Source organism: Balaenoptera ricei, chromosome 14, assembly GCF_028023285.1.
Source record: "Balaenoptera ricei isolate mBalRic1 chromosome 14, mBalRic1.hap2, whole genome shotgun sequence".
Taxonomy (NCBI): Eukaryota; Metazoa; Chordata; class Mammalia; order Artiodactyla; family Balaenopteridae; genus Balaenoptera; species Balaenoptera ricei.
Genome location: NC_082652.1, coordinates 9,872,886 through 9,895,264, shown reverse-complemented (window position 1 = coordinate 9,895,264; position 22,379 = coordinate 9,872,886). Strand labels below are relative to the sequence as shown.

Sequence of the window (22,379 nt, the reverse complement as noted above, 5' to 3'; positions counted from 1 at the left end):
GGTCCAGAGAATCAAAGCTACTGCTTATAGCAAGCTGCAAGACAGGATTCAAATCTGGCTGAGGTCCCTGAGCACCAGAAGGGGAGGCTGCTTGGAGCAGGGCTGTGCTGTGGACCAGCGGGGAAACCAACAGTTAAAGTGGGCAAGGAGGCAGGCAGCTGTGCAGAGGGAAGAGAACTCTATCTCTGACTGGCTTTGTACAGGAGGAATGAGGAGGTGGGAGGTGAAAAGAGCATTAGGTTGGGTCGTTAATTGCCCATATTTGTGCTCTGAATTTTCTGCCTGTCAATCCAACTAGACTTTATGTTCTAAAATAGCACTATCCAATAGGACTTTCTACAATGATGGAAATGTGACACTGTCCTGTCTGACATAGTAGCCACGAGCCACATGTAGCGACTGACAACCTGAAATATGGCAAATGCATATTCCAGAGGGCAGGTCTTGTGTCTGTCACATTGAACACAGTATCCCCTCATGCCTAGCCAGTGCCCAGCACACAGTCACTGCTTAATGACAATGTGTTTTCCAACCGAATGAAGTTTAAGCAAGTCAATAATTCAGTAATTCATATCTGTCCCAGGATAACGATATACTTTCTCTTAAGGAAATGGGAGTCTTTCACAGAAGTAACCTCCTGGCACAGAAGACCATCTCCTGACTCAGAATCTTCTCAGGTACTTTCATAGTCTAGCCCTTCATGGGCTGTCCCACACGGTAGCCACTAGCCATATGTGATTATTTACATTTAAGTTGAAATGAAATAGAATTCCTCAGGGCCACTAGCCACATTTCAAGTGCTTAATAGCCATATGTGACTAGTAGCAACCATACTGGACATTTCCTTTACTGCAGTAGGTTTGTTTGCACAGCACTGGTCTAAGGATTAATGCCATAGAAATAGAGAGCAACGGGGTTGGTCTTTGAAGAGAAAAGGTCAAAGGGCCCGTTAAGAGGCAAGGGCTGACGAAAGTGCATGTGTTATCTGATGACTAAGGTTCAACTCCAGAATGAAAGGGAGTCTCTAAAGCTGAGGTTTCAACCAGTTATCAAAGCCCATAAATGACTGACCTTGCTAAGAGCTCAGTGATATTTTACAAGTCCTGTTTCCCACCTGTTATGTTTAATCCTAACTGAGTCAAGTGTGTGAATAAAAAATCCATTCATTCAAGGCCAACTGAGAGGCAGCATTAATGCTGCATCCTGAAGCAAGGACACAGACTTGATTCGGATTATTCTGGGCCACTGTGAGCTTACCACATCAAACTGTTTCCGGTCCAGGGGCAAAAAGCTCTTCCCATTGGGAAGATAAAAATTATTGCTCAAGACTGCAGTCTGAAGGCCTTTAGCCCGAATCTGAGTTATGGCCTCAGTCATCACTGGGAACTGCTTCGCCACTCGCTCACTGGTCAGCAGAGAGAAAAAGGAGTCCACGGGCACGGAGGTCTTTGACTAAGAATCGGGGAGGGGAGAGGAGAACAAGCCATCATTAAGAGTAAGAACAGCTTGTCACCAACACAGAAAAACACATATTCCTGGCTTCCTACCACTACCTGGTGTAAGACCCCAGGCCTTCGGCTTGCTGCCAAAAGGAATTCCCTCCCTCAGCCCTTGTGCAGAACTTTGTATATAAGGTTGTAAAAAAGTGGCTTAGAATTAGAGTTACAGTGGTTAGGGAATGGAGCTATTTATATCAGTATTCCAGTTAAATGAGTTCTTTATTTCACTCACTCATTGTCAATTTTAAAAAGATTCAGAAGCCCCTAAGAGGTACATTAAACTCTATAAGTGTATTAAGCAGATGTAATTTAATTTTTAATGATCCAGAGACATTTGATGATTCTGCAATGCCTGCAACTTCACCATTACGAACTGAATGTCAGTTTCTGATCAATTTTTGTGTTTTTAAATTCAATCTCTGTGGGTTTTGAAAACCCTTATTTTATCATGTTTCAAAATCTGCAAGGCCAAGTCTGCTATTTTGATACACACGCACATTTTACAAGAGCTTTATTGAAATACAATTCACATACCACCCAACTGACCCATTTAAACTGTAAAATTCAACGCTTTTTAATATATTCACAAAGTTGTGCAACTATCAACAAATCAGTTTTAGAACATTTTCATCACCCTAAAAAGAAATCCCATACCCATTAGCAGTCGTTACCCATTCCTCCCCCCGACACCCCAATACTCCCAGTCCTAGAAAATAACAGCTCTATTTTCTGTTTCTATAGATTTACCTGTTCTAGACATTTCAAATAAGTGGAATCATACAATATGTGGTCTTTTGGGTTGGCTTCTTTCTGTCACTTAGCAGAATGTTTCCTATACATATATTTAAATATTTATTCATTTATTTAAAATTGAGGTAAAAACACATAATATCAAATTTACTATTTTAACCACTTTGGGTGACATTAAGTACATTTACTGTTATGTAACCAAAACCATCATCTATCCACAGAACTTTATTATATCTTAAATTATATTTTAGCAGGGTTATTGTGAAGGTACATGAGTTAATACAAATAAAGAGCTTACAACAATGCAGAGCCTTTCCAGAGAAAGGCTCAATGTTATTACTGCATTAAACAAGCTTTCTGATCAAAGCCATTATACAACTCCAGCTTCAGATGAACAGTAACTGATGGAGAGGCTTAGTACGTAATATTTTTACTTTTTCATTCGTGTAGTTAAAATTGAGTACCTGGGAATGGAAGAAATAGCTTAAAATCTTATAACAGGTTATTAGGTTTTCCCTTCTTTATTTTTAGTTTAACCAACTTAATGGATAAGTGTTGCAACCACTATTCTAGGCAAAAAGAATATGGAAATTCAAGTATGTTTATCACTCACAATTTCAGACCAAAGTCTCCCAAATTTTTGTAGGAACTCCTCTGTTGTTATCTCTGCTCTCATAAATTTCATCCAGGGCCCATTTTCGCCACCTGAGATCAAGGCCTTCAATATAGTTCCAGAAGGGATATGATTCTGTACCTCCCATTCTACCGGAAGTAAAACATATGGTAAGTGAAACAGTAATATATGGACAAACAGCTGGCGTTTGGGGAGCAGGGGAAATACCACACAAGTTCCTGTGGCATCACTGTGGTGCCAAGTGGGTTCTATTGGGAACTCAGAGAAATTCAGGAAATGGAAAATCTCAGCTTGCACCTCCAAGGGAACAGCAATAATAATCTGTGTAACTGAGGGGACCATACTGGTGCCAAGCGTCAGGTCCATACCACCACCTTGAGATGACTCTGGACACTGCAGTACGAATTTTCTTCCCTGTTCTCTCATTGGCTGGTTCATATATATTAGGTCACTCACACAGTCCTGGCACATGGTAAGGAAGTGCATTAGGGAATAAAGCAGATTCTGACAGCACTCCAAAACGAGCCCTTCATTTTGTAAACCGTAGTAATCCTTCAGAGCAGTGTAGCTGGTACACTGAAACATTCACCTGGGGGCGCTGTCTTTGAGAAATAAAGAACAAAATTCTGTCCATAAAGAGCTAAGGCAGTGGATGGATTATTATTGTGTATACTGGAAACACTGGAACAGGGGCTACTTTTTCTTGTACAAGGGTGTTTTCTCTTTGTATAATATACCTGTTATGGGGCAAAAATATATACAGCATTCATAATTATATCTAAGATATATCAATAAAATACATTAGCACATATCTTTTGTTTAATGTAGTACCTGTGCATTGAAAATATTTCAGACAATATAGAAAGGTATAAAAAAGAAAGTTAAATGACAAAGCAATCCCATTCTTCAGAAATCACCAATGTGACCAATTCAGTATGTCTTTTGAGAATAACAGGACTTTCAAAACTCAATCCAAATAATAATACATCTTTAATTTTAGAACTAAAGTTAGAGCATTTTTTAGGATCTTAGAGCTGGCAAGCATGCAAGGAAAGGGGCACTCTCATATGCTGTTGATGGGAGTGTAAACAAATACAACCTCTATGGAGTGCAACATTTTAAATACACATTTACATTTGATGTAGTAATTCTGCTTCCAGGAATTTCTCCCACAGATATATTTATAAAAGTAAGCAAAGATTATGTACACGGCTGTTGTGCAGAACTGCTCACAATAAAAACTAGAAACTTGCACGTTACTAAAGGGCTTGTTAAATCAACCATGGTACATCCATATGATGGAATACCTCGTAGATGTTAAAATGTATAAACTAGGCCAAGCGTTGGCAAATTATGGCCTGGGGGCCAAATCTGTCTCCCATCTGTTTTTGTAAATAAAGTTTTATTGGAACACAACCACACCTACTTGTTTACTATTGTCTATGGCTGTTGCTGGCTCCAATAGTAAAGCCATACAGAGACTGTATGGCTCGTGAAGCCCATCTAGTGCCCTTGACAGAAAAAGTTTGCTAATCCCTTAACTAGACCTATGCCTACTGATGTGGAAAATTTGGCAAGATATTCTACTGGGTCAGAAAAAAGGAAAGGTACATAACAGTGTGTACAGTATGACCCAATCTGTGTAGACACAGTTTACACACACACACACACACACACACACACACTCACGTATATATAGGCAATTTTTGGAAGGATAAACAAACTTTTCACAATGATAACCAATGAAGCCTAGGACTAACCAGGGAGGGATGGAGGTGACAGTAAGAAATTTGTCTTTGTATTTTTTTTTTTTTAGGTGCACTTTTATTTATTTATTTATTTATTTTTTATTGGGGTATAGTTGTTTTACAATGTTGTGTTAGTTTCTACTATACAGCAAAGTGAAGGAGAGTTCCCTGTGCTATACAGCGTATCTTTGTATTTTTAAAAATATCCTTTCAGCACCAACTATTTAATAAATGAGGTTGGCATAACTGAGTTTCTGTATAGAAAAAATTTAATTAAATCCCTGCTTCTCACCATCACAAAAATGAATTCCCAACAGACTAAATACCCAAATCAGAAAAAAAACCCCTCTAAAAGTTAGAAAACAATATGCAACGTCTTTATGAACGTGAAGAAAAAAACGACTTCCTTAGCCTAGTCTCATAACATGCAAGCCATAAAGAAAAACACAGATGATTTTGATGACATCAAAAATGAAAATTTGGGTATGGCAAAAACATTACAAATATAAAATAAAAACACAAGTCAATAATAACAACAACCACAAGACTTACTAAGTGCTCCAAAGATTCCAGGCACTGCTGAATAACATACCATTTAAAAGTATGAGCAGGATTTGAAAAGGCAGAGGTGGCAGGGAAGGGTAGCTTTGATCAGAGAGAACAGAACTTGCGAAGGCACAGGAGTATAAATACATTTGACAAGTTTAAAGAGCGTCAAGTAGTCCAAGGTAGCTGAAATGTGGGCGTACATAGGAAATGGCATGACGAAAGGACATGAGAGCTGGCTGTGAGAGGCCCTGGAACCAGGTAAAGCTTCTGGTTTTAATCTAAGTGAAAAAATGCAGGCCCTCAAGGATTTGAAGCAGGAGAGGGAAGGGATAAGATGTGTGTTTCAGAAGGGCAGTTCCAGGCACTGTGTGCAAGGTGGTGCAAAACCCAAAAGGCCAGAGGTAGAGTTAGGAGTTAGGGGGCTGATGTGCCAGTGCAGGCGGGAGAATTTAGGAATCTAACTTGTGTAGAGGCAGTGGCAGTGGAAAGAAGCGAATAGGTTCTCAAGACATTCTGGAAAAAGCTGAGAAAATCCCTGCCAAGTAACCTTTATGTTCTCTGTAAAAGGAGACTTGGCTGTCTGCCAAGTATGAAGGTTTGGTCTGGGGAAGTATGGTGGCTCCGGGGGGAGTTTGGAACAGCCCTGTAGTGAATGCAAGAGGAATATGAGTGGAGGAATAGAGAAGCTGAGGGCTCAACTGCAGTTGGAGCCAAAAAAAAAAAAAATAGCTCACCTAACCAGTTAGCAGAGCTGGGTAATTTTGCAACCAGGGGCACAGAAAACCTGAAGTTGGGTTGATTTCGCATAGAAAACTGCCCAATCAGCAACCACAGTAAGTCAAAAGAACAGGGGCAGCTGTTTGGTCCTTCTTCCTTCCTGCTGGCTAGAATGGGAATGTGATGGCAGAAAGTGAGGCAGCCAAGCCTGACCCATGTGGTGAAAGTGGAAATGAAGTACACTCACAGCACAGCAACACAATGAAAAGAGCCCAGGGCGCTGACATCACAGAGCAACACACTGGCCCAGACCACCTACCTGGACTTTCATGTGCAAAAGAAATTAACTTCAGTCTTGGTTCAGTCACTGTTTTGTTAGGTTTTCTAACACTTCAAGCCAAACAAATCACACTTAAGTCAGTTGAACTGAGTGGGTAAAAAGGTAATACCAGGAGGGGCTGAAAAAGGAAGGATCAGAGCCTAGAGGTTTGATCTTGTAGTAGCAAAAGCAGGTTTAGAAGGGAGGTTGGTGGAAAAGGAAAGGCTATGATCAGAGCGGGGAGGGGGGCTCAGAGAGGATTTCAGGATTCAGAAGTAGTTCTCAGGGAAAGGTAGTTAAATTCCACCAATAACATTAACAACAATAACAACAGCAGCTCGTCGTTTATTGAGAATTTCAGGTGAGCCAAGCACTCACCCTGCTAATCAAGTGCTCTCCATGAATAATCTCATTTAACCCTCCTCCAACCCCAAAGAGGTAGGTACTATCATTGGCCGTCATTTAATGATGAGGAAACTAAGACTCAGAGCAGTTAAATAATTTGCCCAAGATACTCAGCCACTAACTGTTGCTTGGAATTTGATTCAAGAGCAAGTATAGTACCCACTGGGACACACTGCCATCTCCCCTCACCACCATCCTTTCCCCCACCCCTACCCACCGCAGTCTCCAAAGGTGAAGTAGAATGAAGAGCTCACCTGCAGCCACTCTCCCTGGAGAAGGAATGAGAACTCCGCCCATGTCAAAAATCACTGCTCTGTAGGTGCCGCCTCCAGAATGTGTCCATCGCCAGGCTCCCTGGTGCCTGCCCTGGACATGTTTCACGAAGACCGCCCTCCAAGCCCGCTGGAGCTGTGCAGACTGCAAAAGCCGCCTTAGGCACATGTTGGGGCCGAGGCTGCGGAGAAGGCACAGGACACAGTTTGCCGTCACTGCCTCCAAGCAGACCTCCACCCTGGTGCTCAGGGTGGCACCTGCACACCCCCTCTGACCTCCAACCAGGGCTTCAGACACCACCAGAGCGAACGCAGTATCTCCACCCTCCCTGACCACTCCTTGCCTAAGTTCCTTGGCTCAGGAAAGGGCTCCACCGTTCTCCCAGCCACCCAAGCTGGAAAACTGGATTCACCCCGACTTCTCTCAGTCCTCCAGCCAGACACCTCCGCTCCGGGTGCTGTGCACGGCCCATCCTTCCTCCCGAAGCTCTCCATCTACCTCTCTCCACTCTCACTGCGTGATATCAAGCACGGACCTTTGCAACGGCCTCCTAACTGGTCCCCCTGCCTCTTCTCAAACCTCATTCTTTCTTCACTCTTCAACCAGTTATCATTCAAGATTGCAAATTTGATCATATCCGAACCCCATTTAAAACCTCCAATGGCTCCCCATTGTCCTCAAGATAAACTCTCAGTTCCTTAACCTGCCTGAAAAGGCCCTCTGAGTTCTGCCTCTCCCCTTTCGGCCACAGCTCTCCCTCGTATTTCATCTTAACCGGGGTGATGGGGACACTCAGGTCCACGGCAGCTCCCTCAAACACGTGATGCTCTCCTCCTGCTGCCAGGCCTTCGGGTATGGTGTTTCCTTGGCCTGAATGCTCCCTTCCATCTGTTACATGGCTAACTGCAAATTGTCCTTTAGGCTGTAGTTTACCTGTCACTTCCTTCGTGAAACCTCTTCTGGCTACCAGAAGAGCCCAATGAGCAGCATGCCCTGTACCCACCTCCTCCTAGCACTCACGATGCCACCACACCATCACCCCTCCTACAGAGCAGGGCGATGTCCTCCTGATTGTTCTCCATTGCCTCTTTTCTAAACTTACTTTCAAAAAGTTCGGGAAAAAAACCAAAATACACATAACAGGTACACGTGTATATAGATATATAAACATGTATAGACATAAATCAAATGTGGCAAAATGTTAATAATTAATCAATCTTGGTGAAGGGTACATAATGAAGGGTATATGAGAGATCATTGTACTATTCTTCAACTTTTCTGTAAGTCTGAAATAAAAACCTGGGAAAAAAACAAAATAATTAAACCAAATTCTATTTGCAGTCAGTTCCACTTGAAAATCTTGAAGCTTCTCATGCGATGTCTATGGTTAAAAAGCTTACTAAGAAGCAAGTTAGAGCAAAACAGGTTGGTAAGACACCCTGCCTGTTCATGGGAGTCACTTTAGTGCCACCATAAGGACTAAATAAACTCTGTAAGATTCTAAAGAAAGGATTCTTTTTTAAAAAATATTTATTTATTTATTTGGCTGCGCTGCATGCGGGATCTTTGTTGTGATGTGCAGAAATTTTAGCACCGGCATGTGGGATCTAGTTCCCTGAGCAGGGATCCAACACGGCCCCCTGTATTGGGAGCACAGAGTCTTAACCACTGGACCACCAGGGAAGTCCCTAAAGAAAGGATTCTTCTTTTTTTTTTTTTAGAAGTATTCGTGATGCCATTCTTTATTAAGGTATCAAATAACTGTATCTGGCCAGACAGCCACCTAAAGAAAGCATTCTTAAGAAGCAAATGTTCAAGATGACATAATGTGCTTCTTATGTAATTGGAAATTTGCTGGATTGGCGCATGAATGCTGAAATGAAAAATGTAAAGGCTGATTTGCATTTTGGGTTTTACCTACGTTCCTACGCCATGGCCAAAGTTAGTGGTGGAAGGAGAAATTTATTTATAGGCTCCTAAAAGTGTCAACACATTCTCTGTGAGGGCTTAACAGAGATGAAAACTGTCTCTGGCTCTAAAGGGCTGACTTTCATCCTCATTGAGGACACTGCCCTCCTCATAATCCTGCTAATGGATAAGTGGGCAACGCTCCCACGACTACCTTGCTTCTTCCTTCCAACTAGAAATGATAGTTCTAGCCACTTCCCAATGCTCTCTTCGGAGCAGGTTAGCGCTGTGATTTCTCATACCTCCTGGTACCTCCGTGGTACATGCCCACTGACTGGAATGTCTTCGCCTGTTTATCTGCTGGTAAATTTACACTATGTTTTACATCACAGCCTCAGCTTTACCTCCTCTAGAGAGGCTAGTCTTTCTTTTTCCTGGAAGACTCTGAAACTACTTTTTTTTTTTTCACTCTCATTGCTTCTTCTCCATACCTTCACTAGGAAACTTACCCCATCACACAGTTCCTGTTTTCAACTCTATCTGCTCCTCTACTTATCAGCTCCTTAAGGAAAGGCCTATCTTACTTCATCTTTGTATATATCCATCCCCTAGGACCTAGCATGGTGTCTAGACACATAGCACATGCTCAGTAGAAACATGAGTTGGAAGGATGAATAAACTGGATGAATCAGAAAATAGGGGATAACCTTCCTTTGTGGCACAGTGGTTAAGAATCCGCCTGCCAATGCAGGGGACACGGGTTCAGCCCTGGTCCGGGAAGATCCCACATGGCGCAGAGCAACTAAGCCTGTGTGCCACAACTACTTAGCCTGCACTCTAGAGCCCGAGAACCACAACTACTGAGCCCATGTACCACAACTACTGAAGCGCACGTGCCTAGAGCCCGTGCTCCGCAAAAAGAGAAGCCACTGCAATGAGAAGCCCGCGCCCCGCAAAGAAGAGTGGCCCCCGCTCGCCGCAACTAGAGAAAGCCCGTGCGCAGCAACGAAGACCCAACGCAGCCAAAAATAAATAAATAAAATTTAGGACTTCCCTCGTGGTGCAGTGGTTAAGAATCCACCTGCCAATGCAGGGGACACGGGTTCGAGCCCTGGTCCAGGAAGATCCCACATGCCACGGAGCAACTAATCCCGTGCACCACAACTACTGAGCCTGTGCTCTAGAGCCCGCGAACCACAACTACTGAGCCCACGTGCCACAACTACTGAAGCCCGCAGGCCTAGAGCCTGTGCTCCACAGCAAGAGAAGCCACTTCAATGAGAAGCCAGCGCACCGCAACAAAGAGTAGCCCCTGCTCAATGCAACTAGAGAAAGCCCGCGCACAGCAACGAAGACCCAATGCAGCCAATAAATAAATTAATTAATTAAAAAACAAAAAAAACCCAAAAAAACCAAACCTTCTAAAAATAAATAAATAAATAAATAAATAAATAAAATTTAAAAATTAAAAAAAAAAAGAAAATAGGGGAACACAGGGGGCAGGCATAGTGATTGGCAGCCACAAAGAAGTGTAACAAGCCCAATTTGCCCATCTCTAGAGAATAATTCTAGTTCCCTGAAACTGGCATTTTCCTCCTCTACCGTAAAGAATATGTCTTCTCTCTGTCTCTCAGAATGAGGTCAGTATGATGATGCAGATTTGCTATCTAAATTATGCTTTCATAAATATGCACACATAGTGTATGTTTCCACATATTAAACAGATAGTTTAGTAGAGATTGAGTGTTGGCTCTGGAATCAGATTGCCTGGGTTCAAAGTCTAGCTCTGCCACTTGCTAAGTGTGAGATCCTGAGCAAGTGACTCTCTGAGCCTCAGGTTCCTCTTCTGTTAAAATGGGAACAATTATACTACCTGTCTCATGAAGTTGCTGTTACGATTACATAAGATAAAGTATGTAAAGCACTCAAGTTAGTACCTGGCACACCATTAAATGTTATCTACTACTGTAATATACTACTAAAAAGTTCACATAAGGGACTTCCCTGGAGGCCCAGTGGTTAAGACTCCACACTTCCACTGCAGGGGGCACGAGTTTGATCCCTGGTTGGGGAACTATGATCCCACATGCCAAGTGGCGTGGCCAAAAATTTTTTTAAATAATAATAATTTTTAAAAACTTCATGAGGTCTCATATATTATATGCATATAGCAGGTGCAAATGGCATATGCAGCTTCACAAAAATCAGACGGTCAGTGGGGGCAATTTTGGCTCCAAGGGGACGTTTGGGAATATCTGGAGACATTTTTGGTAGTCACCACTTGGGACATGCTACTGGTACCTAGTGGGTCAGGGCAGGGATGCTGCTAAATATCCTATAAAGCATAGGACACACACACACCCCAAAGAATTATTGAGTCCAATAATGTTAATAGTGCAGAGGTTGAGAAACCCTGATATAAACAGTGTATACTGAAACTAACTCATAGGGTGCAGCCACAAGCTATAAATATCATTTGGTCACATTATATGCATATACAGTCCACACACCTATACATGTCCACGACGTGCTGTCCACGACACCTTTACATGTAATGGTAGCATATACCTAGAACAGCGTTCTGTCACATATGTGCCATATATGTATTGACTGTGGCTCTCCATGTCTACATGCTAAAGGCAGTCTGAGGTACTGGAAAGAATGCTGACTCTCAGAAAAACTGATGTAAATAGAGCCACAGGCTCTACTCATTTCATTATCACAGCTGTATAGGGATATTATCCCAATTTTACGCAAAATCTAACTCAAAGTCACAAAACAGGTGAACAGGGTCTACTCATTAATAACAGGAACTGCGTGTTCATCTCATTCACCCTCAGTACACATCTGTGAAGAGATGGGGCAGGGAGTGGGACCCAGATGTATCTCCATCTCTGGGCGTTTAACCAGCCCACCGCCCTACCTTAACAGAATCAGAAACCCTGCAATCGAGTCCCGACTCCCGATGGGTCCTCAGAGAAGCGTATTCACCTCTCTGAGCCTCAGCGCACCTGTCTGTAAAGCGTGGCTGACACAAAGCAACCCTGCCTACAGCTAGAGCGAGAGATCAAACAGGACAAAAAGAGGCCAGAGCTCTCTGCAGGGCGCGGGTTCCGCGCACAATTCGGAGACCTCGCGGAGCCAGAGACCCCTCGCCGTCAGATGAGCTGGGATGAGGGAGAGGCCTCTCAGATAGGCTAACTCCGGTCTGGGCGCACACCCACCGATTCGTCTACTGGGGGCCCAGCTTCCGGTATCCCAGTGACGTGCCACCTCCACAAACTCTTCGAGATCCCGTCCCGAAGGGCGCAGACTCACCTCCCCGCAGACACGCCAATCACGTGCCTGCCTCCGCACCCAATCAGAGGGCGCGCTGATCCGAGCATGCGTAACCTCACGGGTCAGGGACGGCGGCCGGGAGGCGGAAGTGGAGGGTGTTGTGGCTCAGACGTTGGCGACGGAGCTGCTGCTGCTGAGGCGGCTGCGGCGGAGCTGAGGCGCGGCGGCGGCGCTGCCCGCCCCGGGCCGCTCGGCCTCAAGGCTCGTCTCCCAGCCTCGCCTGAGCCCGCCGGGGCTCGCGCCGACCAGCGCCTGCCCTATGAGTGTGTCACTGGTTGTCATCCGCCTGGAGCTCGCAGAACACTCGCCGGTCCCCGCCGGCTTCGGCTTCAGCGCCGCTGGTGAGTCCGCGGCCTTGCCGCCTCCCCCGTAGCCCGCGCCTGGGCCCCAGGGGCTCGTCCTCCCAGAGTCCGGGTCCGAGGACGGGCCGCGACGAGGGCTTTCGCCTCAGTAGGAAGCCGAGAGGTGGTTGGGATCCCTCTCATTCCCTCCGTCCTTAGGAGGTCTTCCCAGATGTCACCTCTGGGAAGCCTTTCCCGGTCCCTCCTTCCTGGTGCCTCCCCATCGGGACTCTTTATATTTGGCGCGTCGCTCTCTCCGCCCTGGGTTGGGGCCGAGTTGTGCGAGTTGGTTTCCTCTACGTTTTGTGAAGGCAGAGACGGAATCCCCAGCTCGCTGACGGCCCCTGGTTTAATTAAATCGTTCCTCTTTGAAAGACTATTTATTTAAGCGCCCTGTAGCAGTAGTTATACTTGTAATTAAAACGTGTACACTTCTGGTATCCGAGCACTGTACTAAACTCTTCGTGTGCACTGTTTCTAATTATCTTCATGTAACCCTATTAGTTAGATGGGTGTATGACCCTTTTACAGAACTGGGAAGCTGAAGCCCAGGGATTAAGTGCCTTGCCCACGATCATCTGTCAGTGGCAAAACGGGTATTCTGCCTCAGAGAGCTGGACTTGAGAGTCTGAGCTCTTCATTCCCAGCCACACAGCCGCCTCAGTGGGGAATGCAGGTGTGGTTCTGCTCCTTGGACCTCCAACAATTACCTAACAACAACATTCGTTCAAGAAATAGTTTTTGAATGTTCACTCTCTGTTGGAGCTTTAGTTGTGTGCGGAAAGGGATGTGGTCCTTGCTTTAATGGCACCAGCAGTTCAGTTCGTGGAGACAGATGAAGTAACTAATTACAAAATAAATGTAGGGACTTCCCTGGTGGCGCAGTGGTTAAGAATCCGCCTGCCAACGCAGGGGACACGGGTTCGAGCCCTGGTCCGTGAAGGTCCCACATGCCGCGGAGCAGCTAAGCCCGTGCGCCACAACTACTGAGCCTGCGCTCTAGAGCTTGTGCTCCGTAGCAAGAGAAGCCACCGCAATGAGAAGCCCGTGCACCGCAACGGAGAGCCGTCCCCGCTCACCACAACTGCAGAAAGCCTGCACGCAGCAACGAAGACCCAGCACAGCCAAAAATAAATAAATTAATTAATTAATTAATTTAAAGAATAATAATAAATGTAGAATTACAGCTGTGACAAATGTGAAGGAAAGGAAAAAAGAGTTTGGAAAGCTATTACAAGAGGATGTGTCCGGTTTGGGGAAGGGGCCTGGGGCTGGTAGGGATGGTGTCGTTGTAAACTTCCCTGAGTATGTGAGTTTTGAAGCTGCAAATTAAAGATTGAATGTGATTTAATAGGCTACTGAGTTCTGAAAGTCAACTAAATTGACATAGGTCACATATACACTTCTACATGGGTCAGTCGTTGATTCATTAATTTATTCAACAGATCTTTAAATAGCTTCCAATGTGTGGTAGGTACTGTAAGTGCAAGGGATACAGTGATGGGCAAAACAGGCCTGATCTCTGCTCTGATACAGCCTATATTAAGGATATTCCAGTCGAGTTTCCAAATTCCTTTTCCATTTTTGTGTGTTTTAGTGATTTAAGACAATGATCATGGATTTCCAGGGCATGATAGCATAAGGGTGTTTAAGAAGACTACCCCCAAAAGTTGTTAAAAGTTTTGTTTATTAATGGACTTGATGCCTTCATTTGGGGCTCAACACACAGTTTCACTCTACAGGTGTTACTAAAATGTTGGTTCATCTGAGCATAATCACTCTCGAAGCTTTTATCTCGTTCATTTGCTTTAAAGTGCATGGTTTTCACTAGAACAGTCCTGCATTGCTGAGTTTATTGCACCGGGCATTAATTGACTGTCAGGCACTGCAGGAGCCCCAGAGGTGAGTGAGATGACCACTGCAAAGGCATCTTACAGTCTTGGGGCAGGGCAGCAGAGGGAAAAGGAAAACCTATGGATGGATACATTGAGAGTAGAAAGGAGCTTGTTTTATTATCAGGTATTAATCATTCATGTGTTCTGTAGTCGGGGAAATGTCTGATGAGGAGATCAAAAAGAAGACACTAGCTTCAGCTGTAGCCTGTTTAGAAGGGAAATCACCAGGGGAGAAAGCAGCGATCATACATCAGCATCTTGGCCGTCGAGAAATGACAGATATGATCATTGAGACCATGAAGGCCAACTCAGGTATGCTTCCTAAAACCCTAGAAGACTATCTTTTGTAACGTAAACCCACGGTTGCCTGTTTTATACGTGGTGTTCAATGAAACATACTTTTATCTTTTACTGCCTTTGTGCCTTACATGAGGTCGTTAGGCCGCATTTCAGCTTCTCTGAATATTTCTCCTAAATCAATCCTAACAAGCTAGGTTGACAGCTCTACTCAGTGAGGAGAGCTACTTACCACATAGGTCAGGGGCAGATCATGTTGAATCCAGGTAAACATGTTGTGACTCCCCCTGCTCTGCCAGCTCATTCCGTCCAGGGGAATGGAAGTGTATTGCATCTCCAGCGTGGAGAACTGGTAGGTTTGGTTTTCGAACTTAACAGCCCTGAATATTTATCCCACTTAGGAGTGCACGATGGAAGACACCTGCCTTATTGTGGTACTTCTAAATGTAAAGGCCACTGTTGAGTCTCTGAGGGTGTTAATGACATTTGGGGCGGGTGGCGGTGGGCAGGCAAAGAGCACTTCCTAGTTGAGATGCCCCCACAACTCTGCTGTTCTGTGAATGTAGTTCTCAGTGCAGTACATTACAATTTCTCTTCCAAAGTTTATTCTTCTACTCAAAGTTTTCATCTGATTAGAGTCCTTCAGCATATTTCCTATCAGTTTATAATCCAATTTTTGGTTTGTGAAAGATGAGCTGAAAGCTACAGTGGAAGACAGGAAGTCTTCAGAAGCATCCCCCACTGCACAGAGAAGTAAAGGTCACAGTAAAGAAGGTGTAAACACTGCTCCGGATTCTCCATCCAAACAGCTTCCAGACCAGATTTCGTTCTTCAGTGGGAACCCCTCCGTTGAAATAGTTCACGGTATTATGCATCTGTACAAGACAAAGTAAGAAAATCCTTTTCTCTTTTGAGTTTGTCTGTTTTTTGCCATAGGGCAGAGAAAAATCTCTTGCCCTGAAGGGAAGTGGGTATTTTAAGCTTCAAAGGGATAGTACTTTCATATACTGTGTGTTAAAGAATTCTTAGATGTTTTATAGATGGTTAACTCTCGTACATTGGGTCAAAGCTTCTTAGGAAAGAATCGTGTAGATTCACTTGAGAAAATACCTAGGAAAATATTCCCTGAGAAGGTAGGCATGCAGGTGATTGGGAAATTGAAAGGAAGGAAGATAAAAAAGAAAAGAAAAGAAAAATTCTAAAAGATCCATAACATCATTGTAGACTCATGTTCCCACCAAATCTTTACTAAAGAAGCTGCTAAGAAGTCACATAATGGGTTGCAATTTCATCACATCATTTTACCCCTTTCTGTGGTCCAAATAAGGCTTGCTGGAGGCCAAAGGAAAGGAAGGGTTTTGCTAGTCTACAAGCTGGGCCACCAGCTCCTTGGATAATTGGTAGCTGATCTCTTTAAAGGCTGTCCTTGTCCTAACTTGTTTGCTAGGTTCCCACTGGGAAGCAGAATACTCAGGTAGTCATTTTGGATCACAGCTATTGAAGTGAGTTTGCAGCATTTCAAAAGCAAATTGCATTGTGGGAGGTTTTTCTTTCCCCTCTATTCCAGCTATTCCAACCCAGCAACACTTTCTGTAATCTTCAGAGTCATATTCTCATGGTTCAGAATTTTCCTTCCTACATTTAGAGCTCTTTTCTCTTTGAGACCCTTTGAGAGAAGTCCGTAGTTTGAGTTGTGCTTCTACATTATCTAAGGATAGTTCTTACTAGAAAACTAATGAGAGCAAAACACAAACTGCAAATTTTCCTGATGGAGATTTATAACCATAACAAGCCTTTAACTGAAGATTAAAAATATCAGTGCTGGGTATAATGTAGAACATTTCAAAGCTTACCTTAAACTCCATTGCAGGTATGTTTAAGGGATTCTGCATTTACCCATGTAGTGTGTATTTTCAGGTAGAATAACAAGCTGTTTAACTTGATTTATAAAGCATTACACTTTTTTTTCTTGGACATAAAAGTTGTGTAATTAGTGTTGTTTGCACTAACTATACCTCATCTATTCAAGACAGTCTAATTATTGTCTTATTAGTAAGATGACCTCCTTAAAAGAAGATGTGAGGCGCAGTGCCATGCTGTGTATTCTCACAGTCCCTGCTACAATGACCAGTCATGACCTTATGAAGTTTGTCGCCCCATTTAATGAAGTAATTGAACAAATGAAAATCATCAGAGACTCTACTCCAAATCAGTATATGGTGCTGATAAAGTTTAGTGCACAGGTAAAAGTTAAGATATTAAAAGTCTCTTTGCCACAGAAACTGTGTTTTTGAAACTGTTTGATACTAGCCGTGTGTGATTTACTGCATTTTGCACTTCAGAGTCTTGATATACTCTAGAGTATTGTTGTAATTCTAGAAATATTTCTAAATTCATCAGCAGACACGCAGTTCTAATTCATACCTGCTATTTTTTATAAACCGGATTGAGTATGAAATCTAGGGTTGTGTGTGTTTGTTTATCCAGTAGTAACCATTCCAGTAGAACAAGAGTTCCCAAACTTTCTGAAGTTAATCCTGTATTATTATTTGCCTTTATAAAACTGTGCCCCTGCTTGTATCATCCTCTTCTTAGTAGATATTCTCTGGCACATTTTAGAAAACAAAATCAATTAAAAAAAAAATTTTTGGTGACAGGAGGGGTTTTGTTCACACTCCTTGCATCGTTAAAGATGCTTTAGAGTTCTTTTTTTTCTTTCATGTATTTTATCTATTTATTTATTTTTGGCTGCATAAGGTCTTCGTAGCTGCGCACATGCTTTCTCTAGTTGCAGCAAACTGGGGCTACTCTTCTTTGCGGTGCGCGGGCTTCTCGTTGCAGTGGCTTCTCTTGTTGCGGAGCATGAGCTTTAGGTGCGCAGGCTTCAGTAGTTGCGGCACGTGGGCTCAGTAGTTGTGGCTCACGGGCTCTAGAGCACAGGCTCAGTAGTTGTGGCACGTGGGCTTAGTTGCTCCTCGGCATGTGGGATCTTCCTGGACCAGGGCTCGAATCTGTGTCCCCTGCATTGGCAGGCGGATTCTTAACCACTGCACCACCAGGGAAGTCGCAGAAGATGCTTTAGAGTTCTAATTGGAAATCACTGCGTTAGAGAGACAAACACTGAAAGAATGGTGATATTTTCAGCTTTTAAAAGTATTTGCACGTTATAACAGAGTTTTTGACTTAGGAAGGTTTTGCCGTCCAGTCCGTCTCACTTGTTGCATTAAGCATCATTCTGCATGCGCCTCAGTTCTAAAGATGTTAGAAAGATATTCTCTTGGTTTTTATTCTTAGGAGTATTCATGTTTCTATGTGAATATAAAAATGAGGTAAGTTTTAGGTATTATCTAGGTTATTAAAGGGCTGGCTACCTTATCCATAGGTTTCATTCAATTTGTTTTTATTTTATTTTTTTATAGCCTGTTACATTTTGACATTTCATTAGGTTTTGAAATGCAGCTCTGTCCAAGTTACTTCTTTCTCACCTCATTGATAAACAGTCTTCCTGAATTTGCCCCAGATAAACAGTTCCAACTTGCAGATTGGCAAAGAAATGAGTGTGCCTGTAGGATCACTTGCCATTGCCTCTGACCAATCACCAAGATTTGTGGGTAATAGGAAGCCCATGACACAAGGCCCATTTGTCATCTCCTCATTTCAAAAACCCAGAGTTGACAGCAGTAGCAGCCATTCATTGGCCGTGGGAACAGAATTAAGAGAAATAAGAGTTTGGGGCTTCCCTGGCGGTCCAGTAGTTAAGACTCCGCACTTCCACTATAGGGGGAGCAGGTTCAATCCCTGGTTGGGGAACTAAGATCCCGCATGCCACATGGCCAAAAAAAAAAGGAGAGAGAGAAATAAGAGTTGGATTATACTTGTACCTGTTCAGCGGGCCACCGAGAAATCACCCTTAGTGTGGAATTCCGTGTACAAGAGGGTACACAGTTGTTATCTTTAACCTTTACAAAGCACCACACCTTTGAGGGAGACGTTTAAAACATGTTTCAACGGTTCTGTAAGCTTAGACTTCACAAGTTGACATTGAGAACTGAAAAGCACCTCACAGCTGCTTTCACTGACTGTCAGAAGACCTTCCAAGGTTGCTGAAGAACTTTCCAAGTAGTGGGCAAGTGGTATTTTAAATCTTTTTGAATCTAATAATAAGGGTATTGATGATAACATGCAACCTTTATTGACTGCTTACTCTGTACCATTCACTCTGCTAAGTGCTTGATGTGCATTAGCTGATGTAATCCTCACTACAACCCTACTATTGTTATCCTAGTTTTACAAATAAGGAAACTGACTACGGAGAGAGGTTAGTGATTTGGCCAGGGTTATACAGCTAGAAATAAGTGACTGAGCTGGGATTTGAGCCCTCACTTTTAATCCCTAGGGTGTAGTCCTCTTCCAGCAGGAGTGGGATGAAAGTGTGGGGAAGGGAAGATATTCACTGTTTGCCAAAAAAATTGTGTAATGGCAGTATTTTGCTTATAGCTTCTACCGAACAAGCAAGGGTGATAAGTAACACAGGGAAAGTCACAGAAAGAGACTGGGGAAAAACGTTTAAGAACATATTAGACTTTTTATTTAGTCTGAAGTGTATTAAGCCCACAGCACTAACTTGTCTAATAAACCCACAAACTTCCCTGTAGCACATGCTGCCCTTCACAGTCTGCAGATAGTGCTGTGGAAATTTTCTGCTACTGTTAATGGATTTTCTTTGTACTTCTGCATTGTCTCTCCACCTCTGTCTTTTGACCAAGTGCAGGTTGCTTAAGTTGACACATGTTTTCTGAGACTGTGGTACAGCTTTCTGAGTGCTCTGTGAGGATAGAACCCTTGACCTTGGTATCGTGAGTTGTATTATTTATCTGTAATGCTAGATCTTAGGGTCTAAGGCTCATCCTATCAGGGATTTTCGAAGGCCTAAAATTACCCTCCTGGTATAAGACTTGAAGTTTTTAAATTAATATTGGGCCCTAATGAGAATAGACTCAATATCACCAATTCTTGAGTAACTTACTAGATGTCAAGCCTGTGCTAAGTGCTTTTCATGCATTAGCTCCTCGAGTCCTCTCAGTTATGCCATAAGGTAGGTGTCATTATTTTCATATTTTATAATTGAGGAAACAGACATGAGTGAGACACTTGCCCAAGGCCACATAGCTAGTAAGTGTCCGAGTTATGATTCAAGTCCGAGTTATGATTCAAACACGGGCAGCCTGACTCCATGGCCTGGGCAGGTAACTATATTCTTATTCCTTTCTTTTCCTTGTCATAGAATTTTATTAAGAACTAATAGGCCTTCTCTATGTCTTTTATCATTTCTTGAATTTCTGTTGGCCTCATCTTTCTTTATGCTGGAGGTGTTAGATGTGCCTACAGAGTTGTACTGTGCCCCTTAGGAAATTTAGTCTTTGGGTAAGGAATTTGTAATTCAGGATACAGGGAAATAGAAGGGGATTCAGTTTTGTAGTTGCTTGGGACAAAAAAGGACAGATAACCTCTCAGTGGAGTATGTTGACTCATTTTCACTTAATATGCTTAGGCCAGCCCAGGAGATAGCTCTTTTGAAAAGGAAAAATGTGTTCTCAGAAGTAAAAATGTGATCACTGTGACAGTAAAGGAACCTTGATCATAATAGGTTTTTCTTTTTCTGAGTTTATGGTGAGAAAAGAACAATAAAATCAAAGGACTAGAAAAAAAACAAAAGCTGGGTTTCTTGAAATTTGGGGCTCTAGGGCTTCCCTGTTGGCGCGGTGGTTAAGAATCTGCCTGCCAGTGCAGGGGACACGGGTTCAAACCCTGGTCCAGGAAGATCCCACATTCCGCGGAGCAACTAAGCCTGTGCGCCACAGCTGCTGAAGCCCACACACCTAGAGCCCATGCTCCGCAACAAGAGAAGCCACTGCAGTGAGAAGTCCGTGCACCGCAACAAGGAGCAGCCCCCGCTCACCACAACTAGAGAAAGCCCATGTGCTCAGCAACGAAGACCCAACACAGCCAAAAATAAATAAATAAATTTATAAATAAATAAATAAATTTGGGGCTCTGTACAGTGCAGGCAGGCATTTTAAAACAAGAGTGGTTTCTTCTGTGTTTTTTGCAGTTAGCTTCAGGCTTTTGTGCATTTCAGTGCTGAGTTGAAGCAGGAACCACGTGGATTTTGTTCCCTGCTCTTGTCCTTTGCATAGCACAGTGCCCAGCGTGTGCTTGGTGCTCAGTAAATATTCCAGCCAGTGAAGCGACATTTCCAATACCAAGATTTTAAAGAAGATAACGATGTGTTCAAAAAGTATACTTCTTTGGTATAGATAATTCCCCGAAGAAAGAAATAATTTATCTCATGTTGAGTCGATTTTGTCACATCCCCAGTATCACAAACCTTGTCCCTTCCTCTGAGGAGGCTTGGGCCACTTAGGGAGCATCCACAGAGCTGGAGGTCTTTGGCTGGGTCTGCTGTTCTGAGCAGCCACATCTGCAGCAGCTCCTGCTGGTGCCGGAGGCCCTGCAGAGCCAGCCGTGGCCCTCATTTCCCTCAGTGCGTGAGTCCAGTTGCTCACTGTGCTGCTTACTCATCCAAAAGCATTTCAAGGCATATCTACTGCTCTTGAAAAATGGGAGAAGCCATTTGGGGCTGCTGCTTCTTAGTGTTAAAGAGATTTATTGTCCAAGAACTGGCTTTTAACATTTTGAAGTTCAAATACACAGGTTGTTTCCTGAAGGAAAGCCTCCCCACCCCACCCCCAAAAAGGTCCCTGCAAAATCTGTGTTCAGAATTGGTCATCCTTCCTTAGAGGCTTAGCTTACTTGGTCAGATTAAGAAAGCATAGGTAATTAAGAATCCACCCTTGAATTACATCATCAGAGTGCAGTGAAAAGCTGCTGAAAAGCTTAAAGTGGCTGTAAGATTCAGACCCTATGAGGGTAGACGGCCAGGACTGGTTTTGCCTGGTACAGCTTGAATCTCGTCCTTGAGGTTGATAGTGCGGCATTTCCTTTTGCAGAACACCCTTCCTCTCTTCAGGCAGCTTGTCTACACTGGTGAGGCCAAAGCACACAACTTCCTATCTTTGGGCTGATGCCTGTGTGAGAGTGAAACCCAGATAAGCCTTGGCCTCTCAGCTGCCTCTAAAAATTGCTGAGTTTTAAAAGCTGGAATTGTCTCTTTGTTACTTTCTATTAAGGCTAGACTGGAAGATTTGATTTACTTGTGTCCATATTCACAAATGCACCTGTGCCTTTGCAGCTTTACCTACAGGGGGCTGTTTCCCCTGATTTTATCTGTCTTCCACTCCAAGGGAACAATATTGTTAGTATTTTAAAGGCTGGTTCATCTTGGACCTCTTGACCTTGGCCAGAAGTTTTGCTTTTGGTGTTACACACTAGTTGCTTAAAACCTCCTGATAGGATCCTTATCTATCATATATTACTATTATTATTATTACTGGGTTTATTGAAAAGAAGGAATTGGCTTTTCACTCCATACCAGTTCCACTGGTCCTCTATTTTTTCTCACATAGATGCTGACATTTGTTTTAAAAAGCTCTTCTGTAGGGAATTCCCTGGCAGTCCAGTGGTTAAGACTCAGTGCTTTCACTGCCAGGGGCCCGGGTTCAATCCCTGGGTGGGGAACTAAGATCCCGCAAGCCATGTGGTGTGGCTGGGGGAAAAAAAAAAAGCTCTTCTGTAACAATCATTG

The 22,379-nt window shown here is 43.4% G+C and overlaps 2 protein-coding genes across 7 annotated transcripts in view; one reads left to right on the top strand and one right to left on the bottom strand.

The window, feature by feature from the left end:
• The window catches only part of ACAD10 (acyl-CoA dehydrogenase family member 10), a 114,770-nt gene that overhangs the window by 37,935 nt on the left and 54,456 nt on the right, over nucleotides 1-22,379 (bottom strand). For 2 of the 6 annotated variants that reach the window (XM_059893697.1, XM_059893701.1), the window contains exons 1-4: nucleotides 11,313-11,457; nucleotides 6,876-7,075; nucleotides 2,863-3,011; nucleotides 1,258-1,452 (exon numbers count right to left, since the gene is read on the bottom strand). In XM_059893697.1, the coding sequence (XP_059749680.1) occupies nucleotides 1,258-1,452; nucleotides 2,863-3,011; nucleotides 6,876-7,075; nucleotides 11,313-11,320 (552 nt within the window). In that variant the 5' untranslated portion in view covers nucleotides 11,321-11,457. The other 4 variants (XM_059893700.1, XM_059893698.1, XM_059893702.1 and 1 more) reach the window with 4 other exon arrangements.
• The window catches only part of BRAP (BRCA1 associated protein), a 30,736-nt gene continuing 20,592 nt past the window's right edge, over nucleotides 12,236-22,379 (top strand). The window contains exons 1-4 of the mRNA XM_059893708.1: nucleotides 12,236-12,482; nucleotides 14,528-14,689; nucleotides 15,365-15,563; nucleotides 16,728-16,917. Of these exons, the coding sequence (XP_059749691.1) occupies nucleotides 12,401-12,482; nucleotides 14,528-14,689; nucleotides 15,365-15,563; nucleotides 16,728-16,917 (633 nt within the window). The 5' untranslated portion in view covers nucleotides 12,236-12,400. The remainder of the gene's footprint in view (nucleotides 12,483-14,527; nucleotides 14,690-15,364; nucleotides 15,564-16,727; nucleotides 16,918-22,379) is intronic.